At 44.5% G+C, this 11,815-nt stretch overlaps 1 protein-coding gene across 2 annotated transcripts; it reads left to right on the top strand.

The window, feature by feature from the left end:
- The first annotated feature begins 1,439 nt into the window (after positions 1 to 1,439).
- On the top strand, positions 1,440 to 11,309 carry F2 (coagulation factor II, thrombin). 2 transcript variants are annotated; one of them, XM_005522452.2, is made up of 14 exons: positions 1,440 to 1,585; positions 2,481 to 2,644; positions 3,624 to 3,648; positions 3,844 to 3,894; positions 4,403 to 4,508; positions 4,589 to 4,719; positions 6,350 to 6,646; positions 7,018 to 7,131; positions 7,413 to 7,536; positions 8,013 to 8,180; positions 8,492 to 8,665; positions 8,768 to 8,946; positions 10,194 to 10,264; positions 11,016 to 11,309. In XM_005522452.2, the coding sequence occupies exons 1-14, from the start codon at positions 1,507 to 1,509 to the stop codon at positions 11,157 to 11,159; spliced, it is 1,827 nt and encodes a 608-aa protein (XP_005522509.1). In that variant the 5' UTR covers positions 1,440 to 1,506; the 3' UTR covers positions 11,160 to 11,309. The 2 variants fall into 2 exon arrangements, with proteins under 2 accessions (XP_005522509.1, XP_014107354.2); XM_014251879.2 differs by lacking the exon at positions 1,440 to 1,585 and having other exon boundaries at positions 2,213 to 2,644.
- The last annotated feature ends 506 nt before the right edge of the window (positions 11,310 to 11,815 follow it).

The following is an 11,815-nucleotide window of genomic DNA, read 5'->3' as shown; positions in this document are numbered from 1 at the left end:
TCAGTGAGGAGTGGAGGTGGCTGTGTGGGACACAGCAGCAGCTCTGACCTCACTGCTCTTGTTTGTGCTTTCCTGTCCCTGCCTGTGCTCTCTGCCTAAATGCTGCTTCCCCTGTTAAGTAACATGGGTATTTCCAGGGTTGTGTCTAATCCCATGCACACACTCTACACCCAGGTAATTTCCACCCAGGGAATCTCAGCCAATCCTAAAGGTGTCTTTCCAAAATCCAGAGCAGGGAGTAGAGATGTGTATGGATGAGAACAAGAGATACTCTTATGTGAGGAAGGAAGCCTCTGCAACTGCTCTTTGTACCAGTGTCCAGAGTCATTCCTCAGCCACCCTAATGCTAATATTTGCACTCCTTCTATGGAGATAAACATTACAGATGTATCAGCTGCACAGAGGCACGGCACAAAATATGCTCCCTGCTGGCAAGGAAGCACTTTTGTTCCATGTGGCAGTTCCTGAGACCACCCCCACACTGCCCTGCTTTCTGCTGTTTTTCCACTCTTGCCAATGGTTTGCTTGCTGTAGCAATCATTAGAATCTTCCCAGCTCCGGTAGTCCAATTCTTGACTTAATAGCTGATGTCATGACATCCAGACCATTCCTGTCTCCCTGTTCCTGGAAGCCCTTGTTTTCCTGGCTGGTTTTGTGTCTGCTAGCTCCCTGCTTCTCAGAGTTTCTGTTTCCTTTCAGATGGACTTTAGCATGTTCCACTATGGGGGAAAGAAAAGGGGGAGCCCAGCCTTGATGCTTCTTCATCCTCCTCCACTCAGTTGGGAATTATAAGGCATTGGGAAGAATGCACTGACAATGGAGCTGCTGACCTAAATGGGAGGAAAATTTAAATTCACAGTGGGCTGTCAAAGGCACCCTTTCTGCTCCTTGTCATGGGCAAGGAAGAAAGGGGAACACTGAAACTGTGTATTGTGGTGCCAAAAGAGCTGAGACTGAGCTTGCTGATAACTGCAGGAAGGAAAGACAACTGAGCATTAGGAAGAATCAGGGGGGCTTGCAGCTAAAAAGAGAAGGACTGAGAATGGCTAAGGAGGTCTCAAAGTCTTCCTGCATTTGAGGCTGCTAGAGTACAGCCTTTGAGAACAGCCAGTGGCAGGGACCTGAACCAGCATTGTGGGGTGGCAGTGATGGTGCCAGGGCAGCATGGGAGCAAGGCAAGGTAAAAAAAGCAAAAGCTCTCTGGCTGGGATGACTGTGAGCTGGCAGAGGTACCTCTCTCCAGCCCACGTTCTCCCTGTGCCCTGGGACAAACTTGTCCTCTTGCTACTCATGCCATCTTCCTACATGTGAAATAGGAAGTAAGGAAACAAAGATGCTCTGACAGGAGGGAGAGATGCCAAGAGAGGAGGGATGAGTCCCACCGTCCCTGACACACCACGACCTGGAGTCCTGTTTCTTCATTCTGGTTCAATATTAACCCAGCAGGGCTGAGACTCTGCTTATTCTGCTTCCTTTGCAATTCCCCTGCAGCCAGGGTTATACAGCATGGCGCACACCAAAACCAGCATACTGAGGGGCCTGCTCTTCTTCAGCCTTCTGCACCTCACCTTGAGCCATGCTGGAGGTAAGACTCAAGGGAAGAACTACCAATAGATGATAGGAGGAAGAAAGATGGGGTTAGTTCTTTCCAGGGGTAACACAGGTGGCAAGTTTTCTTCCTCAAGTCAAGAGGACAGGCTAAAAGCTTGAAGTTGGGAGCAAAAGGGTGCTGAGACTGGAATTAACATAGGAGAATGCAGCTGCATCTGTCAGTTGGTGACAGCAACTCAGTGGATTTTATGGGTCACCTAGGAAATGGCAGGGGACTGTGATCCATCCAGGATCGAGTGTAACACAACCATGGGGCTTTTAGGGATACAGTTCCTCAGCTGACCTAGGTGATTTCAATTCTCCATTGTCTCCCCAGCTGTCCCTTATCAAAACTTTAGGTACAAAATATGCCACCTTCCTGCTCACTGCTCCTTTTATTAGAGACTCTAAATGTCTTTTCTTAAGAAGAGGTTAAGTACTCTCAGACCCACTACTGTGTGGGGGAAGACCTGTCTCCAGGTCTCAAATCAGGGGCTCTGAGTATGAAATGAAACCAAGCTGTACTTATCACAGTGGTCTGAGGTTGGCAAGCTGGAAATACAGTGGCTGGGGACAGGGACAGCAGCAGGCTCAAAGCAAACGAGCCTCTATCTAACTGCAAATGAGCAGAGCAGCTTTGCTGAGGAAGCAGTGCTCCTGTTACTTCTGTTCCCTAAGTGACGGGAGCTGTGACAGGATGAGTTCCAGAGAGCCTACTCTGATCAAGTGTAGACCTGACAGGGCTTCTCCTCTCTGTATGGTGCACTGGGGGAGGCTGGGCTGTGGGATCACCACAGCTGCTGCATGTGGTTTTTGGAAACTGAAAGGGGAGACAAAGGTGCCCTCTGGCTGTGAGCAGCCCTTTGACTGGCAGTGTTCTGACCTGATAGTTTTCCTGGAAAAGGGGCAGGCACTGTCACTGCTCAGGCGCCACCGACGTGCCAACAAGGGATTTCTAGAAGAGATGCTTAAGGGAAACCTGGAGCGAGAGTGCCTGGAGGAGAAATGCAGTTATGAGGAGGCTTTTGAAGCCCTGGAATCCATCGATCAGACGGTACGTACCAGGAAACATTCCCCCAGCCAGCCTCTGTAGGGAGACACCAGCAGGTTACACACAGCCAGAGGCCAGGGTTATAATACTCAATTCTGTGAACCAAAGATGAGGTTGATGTGTGCACACCACATGGCAAGCTCAGGCTTCCTTTGGGGGCTTCCCTCCTTGAGATACTGCAGGGAATACATCTGAAAGCTCAGGTTCTTTTCTCTCCCTCTCCAAGCATGAAGTGACAAGGTGCCATTGGTCCTGAATAGCATCTTCCACCAGCTCCGCATGGTACCTCACACATGAGAGCTGCTGCCCCAGACACTCACAGAAGCACTGGCATAGAAGCCAAACACTGAGTGCAGGTGCCTCAGACTCCCTTGAGCTGAAGCTTTTGCACACCCTGTCCCTTTTTCTGGTTTCCAGACTCACTCACTCTGCCAAATTTGTGCTGCATCCTTTTGGAATTTCCTCCTAGCTCCAAGGCTGATGTCCCTGCAGAATTCCACACCCAAAAATACAACAGATAAACAGTTAGGAGGTTAAGCCAACAAGATGCTACCTCTGTGGGGTACTTCAAAAGCAATCAGCCTCAGGCTGCATGGTAGAGATGTAGATCCAAAGAGCTGAGCAATATGTACATGTGATCTGTGGCCTTAGAAATTCCAGGTTCAGCTGCTTGGACTTCTGCACTGTAGTCCACTGCTCTACAGAAAGCTCTGCTTGCTCTGCAGGTTGATGAAGGTTGTAAACATATTTGGTCTCTTTAGAAACAAGAGTACTGTCTTGATTCCTGAGTCTGATGTGTGGGAATGTGGTTTTGTATGGGAATTTTTAGCTTTGACTCCATAGTAATTGGTATAAACAGAGCTAGGTTAGGCTTTTTGTTGTGATGGGACATTCGCTTACTGGTTTGAATTGCAGTAGCCAAGAAAAATGTGATGTTCTGTGTCCCTAAATACATATTTTTCCTTTTTTTTCTATTTTACAGGACATATTTTGGTCAAAATACCAAGGTAAGTTGTTCCGAGTCCTGCAGGTACTCTTATCCCTTAGGATGCACTGTCTCATCCTGGAGAGATGGCTCCCTTTTAAGGGCTCACTTTCCAGGGCTAAGCACTGGTTTGTCTCTAGATGATAAACTGATTCAAATGATGATGCTTATTTGGATTGCTTTCATATAATGTGTTTCTTTCTTCTTATTTTGCTAGTATGTCAGGGCCTGGGAATGTCCAGGACAGTTCTGGATGCTTGTCTAGAAGGTATGAACTTCATGCTGACCTCAGTCTCCCAGATACAGTGAGTGCCAGGAACTTGCTTCCTGCAGAGATTATACAGAAAAAAAAATAAACTGATGTTGGAGAAGCCATCTAATTATAAAGAAAAATAACTGGGGAGGAATTTTAAATTATTTCTTACTCTTTATATCCCCACTAACCATTTCAGCGGACAATCTGCCTTGTGCACTGAAATAGCATGGGGTAAATATCCCTATCCTTGTGACACAGTCAGGTGTGAGCAGCCTCTCAGAAAGGCTGTGAGCCAAAGCAAAAAGCAAAGCACAGAGGCCTCAGGGATAGCAGCCTCTGATAAGGAAGGGAAAACTTAGGCTGTGTGCTCTTCTCACAGGAAGAGGATACCTCTGTTGTGCAGGCTCATAACTTTTTAGCAAAAGCTAAAGGAATACATGAGATGGTACTTCTGACCTTGAAAAATGTAACATCCAGTTCTCCACTGACTCTGGCTTACACTGTGTTGGGATTTTGACAGGTAACTGCGCTCTTGGGCTGGGCCAGAACTATCGGGGAACAATTAGCCACACTAAGTCTGGGATTGAATGTCAAGTGTGGACAAGCAAATATCCACATATTCCTAAGTAAGTTCATCTCCCACATACCCTTAAGAGTTCTCTGGGAGGTCCTTCCTTCCTAGCCTAACTAGCTTTGTCTCTCATAGATTTAATGCCACCGTTTATCCCAACCTCATTGAGAACTACTGCAGGAACCCAGACAACAACTCAGAAGGCCCATGGTGCTATACTCGAGACCCAACGGTGGAACGGGAGGCGTGCCCCATCCCCGTGTGTGGTATGCCTCAGCACTCCAGAGACCCCTTCACTCACAGCAAAACACTGCACTGAGACTGATACTAAAGCAGTCAAGGAGAGGGTTAAGGAGGGGGAATGCTTACATGAACAGAGGTCAGTAGGAGTAGAGAAACTGCATCTTAAAGGGTAAAAGAGCTGAAGAAGAAAAGTCACTGAGTTGTCCATACATAATGAGCTGTTTTGTCTAAATTATGCTAATCTAGATCTAAATTAAAACCAGTCTCAGCAGTCCCCTAGAATGTTCTACAATATTTTCTAGTCAGTCACCCCAAAATCCTAATGCAGTTGTCTCTAATTTGTGACAGACATGAGTCAATAATGTTTTTTGTTCTGAATTCCTACCTTTAGGACAAAATAACTAGTTTTTGCTTGACTGCCTGCCTTAGTATCATTCTCTCCTGTGGAGGTGTGCAGTTTAATACTCACAATTTTGAAGATGCCATTCTCTCATCCTTGCACTGGACATGGAGGACCATCCCCCTACACTTACACATTCCAGTTTCTCCCCAGTACAGAGCAACTTCCCTGAGACTTGGCCTCTGTCTCAGAAGAACTGGTAAAGGAGAGAACCTTCTCATACAGCAGAAGTTTCTCTTCCAAAAACATAGAGTAGAAGCAACAACTCATAAGCATAAGTTAGAGGTTGGAAACCATTTTGACATAGGGCATTTTGATATTTTAAAAGCCATTGCCATTGCTCTGGTCTGCAGAATCTAACAAACTGAGAAGAAATACTGCCCTGCTTTGAGGCCATCGGGCATCTGTGCTACTTCTGTTCACCAGCAAATTTCTGACCTGCAGTATCTTACAGTTACATTTCCATGTGCATAGATATAGCAGGATTAGAAAAGCCTTGGTTTTATGCACAGTTCTTTTATAATCATGTTGACATGAGTCAAAAAACAGGAGCAGCCCCACCGATTAAGGTGACTGCTACTTGCCTAGTGACTGTTGTGGACCAGACCAGCATGAATAGTCAAATAGGGTCTCTCCTCACATGGGGACTTTCCCTGTTCACAAGGAGAAAGCACCTTGAGACCAAGCAAGAACAGATCATTGGGTACCCACTCATTCAGGAAATGCTGCTTAAAACTTGCAGTCATTAGGACACTTGCAAGAAAAAGTGTGAAAAGTCTTGCAGGGAAATTTTTCACTTATCATTAGACATAGAAACATTGGCAAAAGGTAAATGTGCCATTTCAGTAGAACAGCACAGTAAAAGGCTCCCCCAAATATGGCCTAGTTAAGCATTTCAGAATAAGGTGTTGGAGGACCTAATACAGCAGAATTTTGATGCCTGAGACACCTACCCATCCCTTGAGCTGGTTCTCAAAGATGTCCCAGAAGGCAACACAATATTGTTCCTCATACCTTAGTGACAAAGAGAAGTGTGATGAATAGTGCCAGCCTCACTTCACATACTGCTGGACCACCTCTGACACTGCAATATTTTAGAGGGCCACCACATGCATGGGAACACAGTGGGAGCTCCTAAACATAATGGAAGGTTCCACGGAACTCTAGGCTTTAGAGAAGGGGGTGTGGTGCTATTTGTTAACAGCACCTCTGAGTATATAGCTATGGCTTAAGACAGCTCTCTGTCTTTCCAGGTGAAGATAGAACAACAGTTCCATTTACTCCACCAGCCATAGAACCTACCCCAACGGAACCTTGTGAACCAGAGAAAGGCACGCTTTACACAGGGGCTCTCTCAGTCACCGTGTCTGGAGCTAAGTGTCTGCCATGGAACTCTGAGAAAGCCAAAGAGGTGCTCCATGGAAAAGACATTGACCCAGAAGTGGAGCTGCAGGAGAATTACTGCCGGAATCCAGACAGAGATGATGAGGGTGTCTGGTGTGTCACGGAGGAACCACCCTACTTTGACTACTGTGATCTGCACTACTGTGGTGAGAAGTCTGCATAGGTTTGGGTAGGCACACATTTGAGGCAGTGACAAATAACAACAGGAGTAGAATGAAGTGCTTGGCCTGGGAGGCATAGACAAGGATGTACATGCAGTCTGCCCATGGGAGTCCTGTTTGTCCATATATCACATGTACTAACCTGCCTGAAGTGCATAGCACTGTTACCTCTCTCAGGTATTCTCTTCTACCTGAAAACTCACAGTGGTGGACAAGGCATGTTAGAAAGAGCACTGGTATTTTAAAACATCATTTCTTCATCAGACCCACTCTGTGGGGAAAAGAACATTTACACTGCTGATAATTATGGCAACTACACTTAAGCCTTTTACTATCTTTGTCTTTCCATTTCTCAGACAGCTCGCTAGAGGATGACAACCAAGAGTCTGAGGGAATATCAGGACGTTCTACTATTCCTAAAGAGTTCAAAACCTTCTTTGATGAAAAAACTTTTGGTTCAGGTGAAGCAGGTGAGCAAAAACTCTCTCTCTATATATAGCATGTTTGCAGAAGGGCTGAAGCTTCTTCCTATTTACTGTTCCTCAGAAACATCAGCTAGCCAAAAGCTGATAAAAGCAGGGGAAGATACTTAAATTCCTTGAAGAACTCTTGGAAGTCAATATCCAGTTCCAATCATGGAACTAGTAAGCACTTCCTTTCTAAGATCTTCCAGCTTTGCATGCTGACAGCAGATAACAGCTGTCTACTGTGAATCAGGTAGAGCAGCAAATCCAGATTGCTTGTTTTTCAGATTGTGGCAGTCGTCCTTTATTTGAGAAGAAAAAGATAACAGACAAAAGTGAGAGGGAGCTGTTGGATTCCTACACAGGAAGAGTTGTTGGTGGTGATGATGCAGAAGTTGGCAGCTCCCCCTGGTAAGTACTGTCTTTGCATTTGGGAATTGTGTCTGTCTCTCTTCTCTTCAGCTCAAGCAGGTAGAAATAAAAGGGCTTTCCTATCTTAGGCAGTGTGCACGAATTACAGATTCTAATCTAAAGCTTCTTGAAGTGGTTGACAGAACAGTACTAAAATAGCTGGAAAGAAACTCACCTTTTGAATCAAGTATGCAATGCAAGAACTGGAGGAAGCAAGTGTGTTGGTGTGTTTCATCTTCATGTCTTCCTCTTTCCAGCTTTGCTGAAACAAAAAGGATGAGAAACTTCTCCAGGTGAAATAAATGGGGAAAATGGCCTACTATATAGGACATACATGTATGTCTAGGAAGACTTTTTCTAAAGAGCTACTTAGACAGTTTTGTGCAATGCTGTTTCCTGCTCACTGCCAATTCTGCACTTTTTTTAGCAGGACCCATTTAGTCCTGCTAAGGCCTTCCTTCTTCCTCATCTCTCAGGCAGGTGATGCTCTACAAAAAGTCTCCTCAGGAGCTGCTGTGTGGTGCCAGCCTCATCAGTGACACCTGGATCCTGACTGCTGCTCATTGTCTTTTTTATCCACCCTGGGATAAGAACTTAAGTACAAATGACATATTGGTGCGAATTGGCAAGCACGCAAGAGCAAAGTAAGAGTCTGAATGAAGTGAGAAGGAACTAGGCTTCCTCTTGAAGTTATGAGATACTTTGAAGTTGGGCTGTCATTCAGTATCCAAGGAAATATTATAGCTAATGTTACATGCCTCTCAATAACAGGATCTAATGGGGCTGTCATTTGCTGCTCTTGCTGATCTTGAAAGGTTAAAGTGAAAGAAAGCAAGGAAGCCTGGGAAATCTAAAAGGGTGCGCCTATGTAAAGACAGCATTATCTCAGAGGGTACAAAGCTGAGACTCTCAGCTGCTACTGTACAGCAAGTTCTTTCCTTCATAACTATTTCAGATATGAAAAGAATAAAGAGAAGATTGCTCTGTTGGATAAAATCATCATCCATCCCAAGTACAACTGGAAAGAGAACATGGACCGAGACATTGCACTCATGCACTTAAAGAGACCCATCAGCTTCAGTGACTACATCCATCCTGTGTGCCTACCTACCAAAGAGGTTGTGCAGAGGTGAGGAGGAGAATGAAAAAGATGACTTCTCAAGCAGTAAGAGTGCCAGGCAGGAGAAAGCTGTTGCAATACATTTAATTATACTTGTGCTTCCTTCCACAGGCTGATGCTGGCAGGTTACAAAGGGAGGGTAACTGGCTGGGGAAACTTGAAAGAAACGTGGGCCACTAACCCCTCCAACCTGCCCACAGTTCTGCAACAGGTCAATCTGCCCATTGTAGATCAAAGTACCTGCAAGGCATCCACCAGAGTTAAAGTCACTGACAACATGTTCTGTGCAGGTAAGTAACACTGGAGTCACAGGCACACGTGAAGGGCTCTGAGCTCCTGGTGTGACTCGTGCAGCAAGGTTACCTTCTGATAAATTTGCAAATGCCCTCCACAAAGAATAACTTCCCTATGATAAGAACTTTCTCAGCTCTCAGAAAACATGAAGGTTGGAATACTTGAAGGTAGGAATAAAGTTTGCAACTCCAACCTGTGTAAGGCACAAGTCTAATGGCACTAAGTAGCAGCAGCAGCTGTGGGACAACTAAGCAGAAATAAAATTATCTTTTCACCAGTACATACAGCAGTTCAGGGACTTCTTGAATTAAAGGCTGCACACCTATTATCCTATCTACTAGCTTGTCTCAATCTTTTGGAGCCCATTCATACTCATGGCCACAAAGTTTGAAGGCTCCTACCTTCCTAAATCTCTTCTAGCTTCATACCCTTTTTGAGTGAGAAGTGGGCAGAGAATTCAAGTTACCAAGAGACCATGGATTTATGTAGCAGTTTAATAATTTCTGCTGAAGAATTTAGTAATTCTTCACTTGTGCAGACTTTATCAGTTTCTACAAGCAAGCCTTGTGATTTTTCCCTAAATTTGTGCTGCTTGCATTTAAACATGTGATTTGCTTGAGTTACGATGGGAGTCACTTACATGAGTGTGCTGAAAACACAGTTCTTATTGATTCTTTTTCTAGACAACATTCTTTGAAATAGCTGAGATGCAGACATACAGAAAAAAAATGGAGACACGGGTGATGGGAAAATGCAGGAATACTATCTATTTCATCAGGAATGAACAAAATCCTCTTTCTCATAGTGAGACTTCAGGAAAACAGCTGGGGAAAGGTCAAGCAGAACTCAAGAGTGACAGGAAGGTGAAAGTGTGGACAACAATGTATCTATAGTAAACAGAAGAACAGGGAACATGGATTATTACAAATAAGTTTCTAAGACAAGAAAAGCACAGTAGCTCAAGCTACAGCTGCTGTACAGCATCAGTACTGACAGTAACAGCAATTCTGATGAAAAAACAGGAATGAGAGCACAGAGGGTGGATTCAAGAATGCTGCAAAGATAGATGCAGACTTAGAATTTTTACATATGTGAAAAGCATAAGTCCAAGAGTTGACAGAATCAGAAAACAATCTCATGGGTACCAAAACATTTATGCCATGTATCCCAAAACTTTAAAGAAAACATGGCCAACACCAGCCAACTCCCCCTACAGTCAAATGTCCATTTTTCTTGCCTGTAGGTTACAGTCCTGATGCATTAAAGAGAGGAGATGCCTGTGAAGGGGACAGTGGGGGACCTTTTGTAATGAAGGTATGTTCAACAAGTTCAAGCTTATAAGACATACAGCAACAGGTTTGTTCTATGCTGAACTTCATACTCTAATGAACAACAGCAGAGTTGAGCCACTGCTGAGTGGCTGAAGCAAACCCAGCTTGTGCCCAAGGGGAGCAATGGAGACAAATCCTGCAGTCATCCAGCCCCATTTTGATACTGAACTCCCAGCATATTGGGAGATCACCTGCAGGACACATGAGTGATGGCTAATTCTTAATTACAGATTTAAGAGTAGAGACAAAATTACTCCAACAAACTCTGTTAAAGATGCCAGTCTGAATCCCAAGTTAGCATCCATCATTAAACAGGCTGAAGCACATCCAAGGTTTAGATGAGAGGGCAACAATCTAATCAACAAGCTGCTAAACAATCCAGAGCATAAGTCTTACGAGGCGCAGCTGAGGGAGCTGGGCTCGTTTAGCCTGGAGAAAATGAAGCTCATGGGAGACCTGAAAGGAGGTTGGAGTTAGGTGGCCCTCGGCATCTTCTTCCTGTCAAGCAAAGGACAAGAGAAAATGGCCTCAAGCTGTGACAAGGGACGTCCAAGCTGGACATAAGGAGGAATTTCTTCACTGAAAGAGTACACTCAGTGCTGTGGTTTGGTTAACATGGTGGTGTTTGGTCAAAGGTTGGACTTGATCTTGGAAGTCTTTTCCAACCTTAATGATTCTCTGATTTTATCAAATCTCTTGCTCCTTGTCCCAATACCATTTTTTCTTTACTTTAGAACCCAGATGACAACCGTTGGTATCAAGTGGGAATAGTTTCATGGGGAGAAGGCTGTGACCGAGATGGCAAATATGGATTTTACACCCATGTATTCCGCCTGAAAAAGTGGATGCGAAAAACCATCGAAAATCACAGCCGATAGATGAAGCATTTACTTTCCTTGCTCTCAGTTTTGTTACAATGCTCCACTTTAAAACATAAGCATAGAAGATCCTGAAGTAAAACAAGTTATATCCTTACAACTTGAAAAAGGAAAAGTCTTATCCCTTGAAAATAAAAGCTCTGAAACCCATCTTCTTCCTTTTATTCATGCTGAGCTTAGTTTGCAGTTGGATCTAAGTCATGACAGTAGTCAGGAGTACCAGATCACTAGCTATACTGCTAATTATTAATTACTGCTGTGCTTCAAACAAATTCCCCTCCCTTCCATTAGCTATAATCAACAGGTTTTGGACCTCACATAATGGCCTTGTCAGTCACAGCAAGATTACACCCTCATGCATTACCCTTTTCCTCCCTTCAAGGCAACTGATTTTCTGTTCTAGCCTTTGACCACCAGAGATACCCACCCCAGAGGTAACCACCCTACAGAACTTGTGGCATTACACAAAACACCAATGTCAAAAGTAAAGAAAGCAGAAGCTGTTTTGATCAGACAAACATTGTTCTCAGCTACAACAGCAGGCAATAAATACCAGCACCACTGTGTGCAATTCATCATACAAGGAATAGCAGCTCAAATACATTAAACAGCACTTCCAGTAAATTCCTACACAGCAGGAGGTGCTGGGTCCTCAC

Source organism: Pseudopodoces humilis, chromosome 7 (assembly GCF_049639895.1).
Source record: "Pseudopodoces humilis isolate 2021_Gansu_Grassland_sample_001 chromosome 7, ASM4963989v1, whole genome shotgun sequence".
In the NCBI taxonomy this organism is placed as follows: domain Eukaryota; kingdom Metazoa; phylum Chordata; class Aves; order Passeriformes; family Paridae; genus Pseudopodoces; species Pseudopodoces humilis.
The sequence above is the reverse complement of the archived record's forward strand: the minus strand, read 5'-3'. Positions and strand labels throughout refer to the sequence as shown.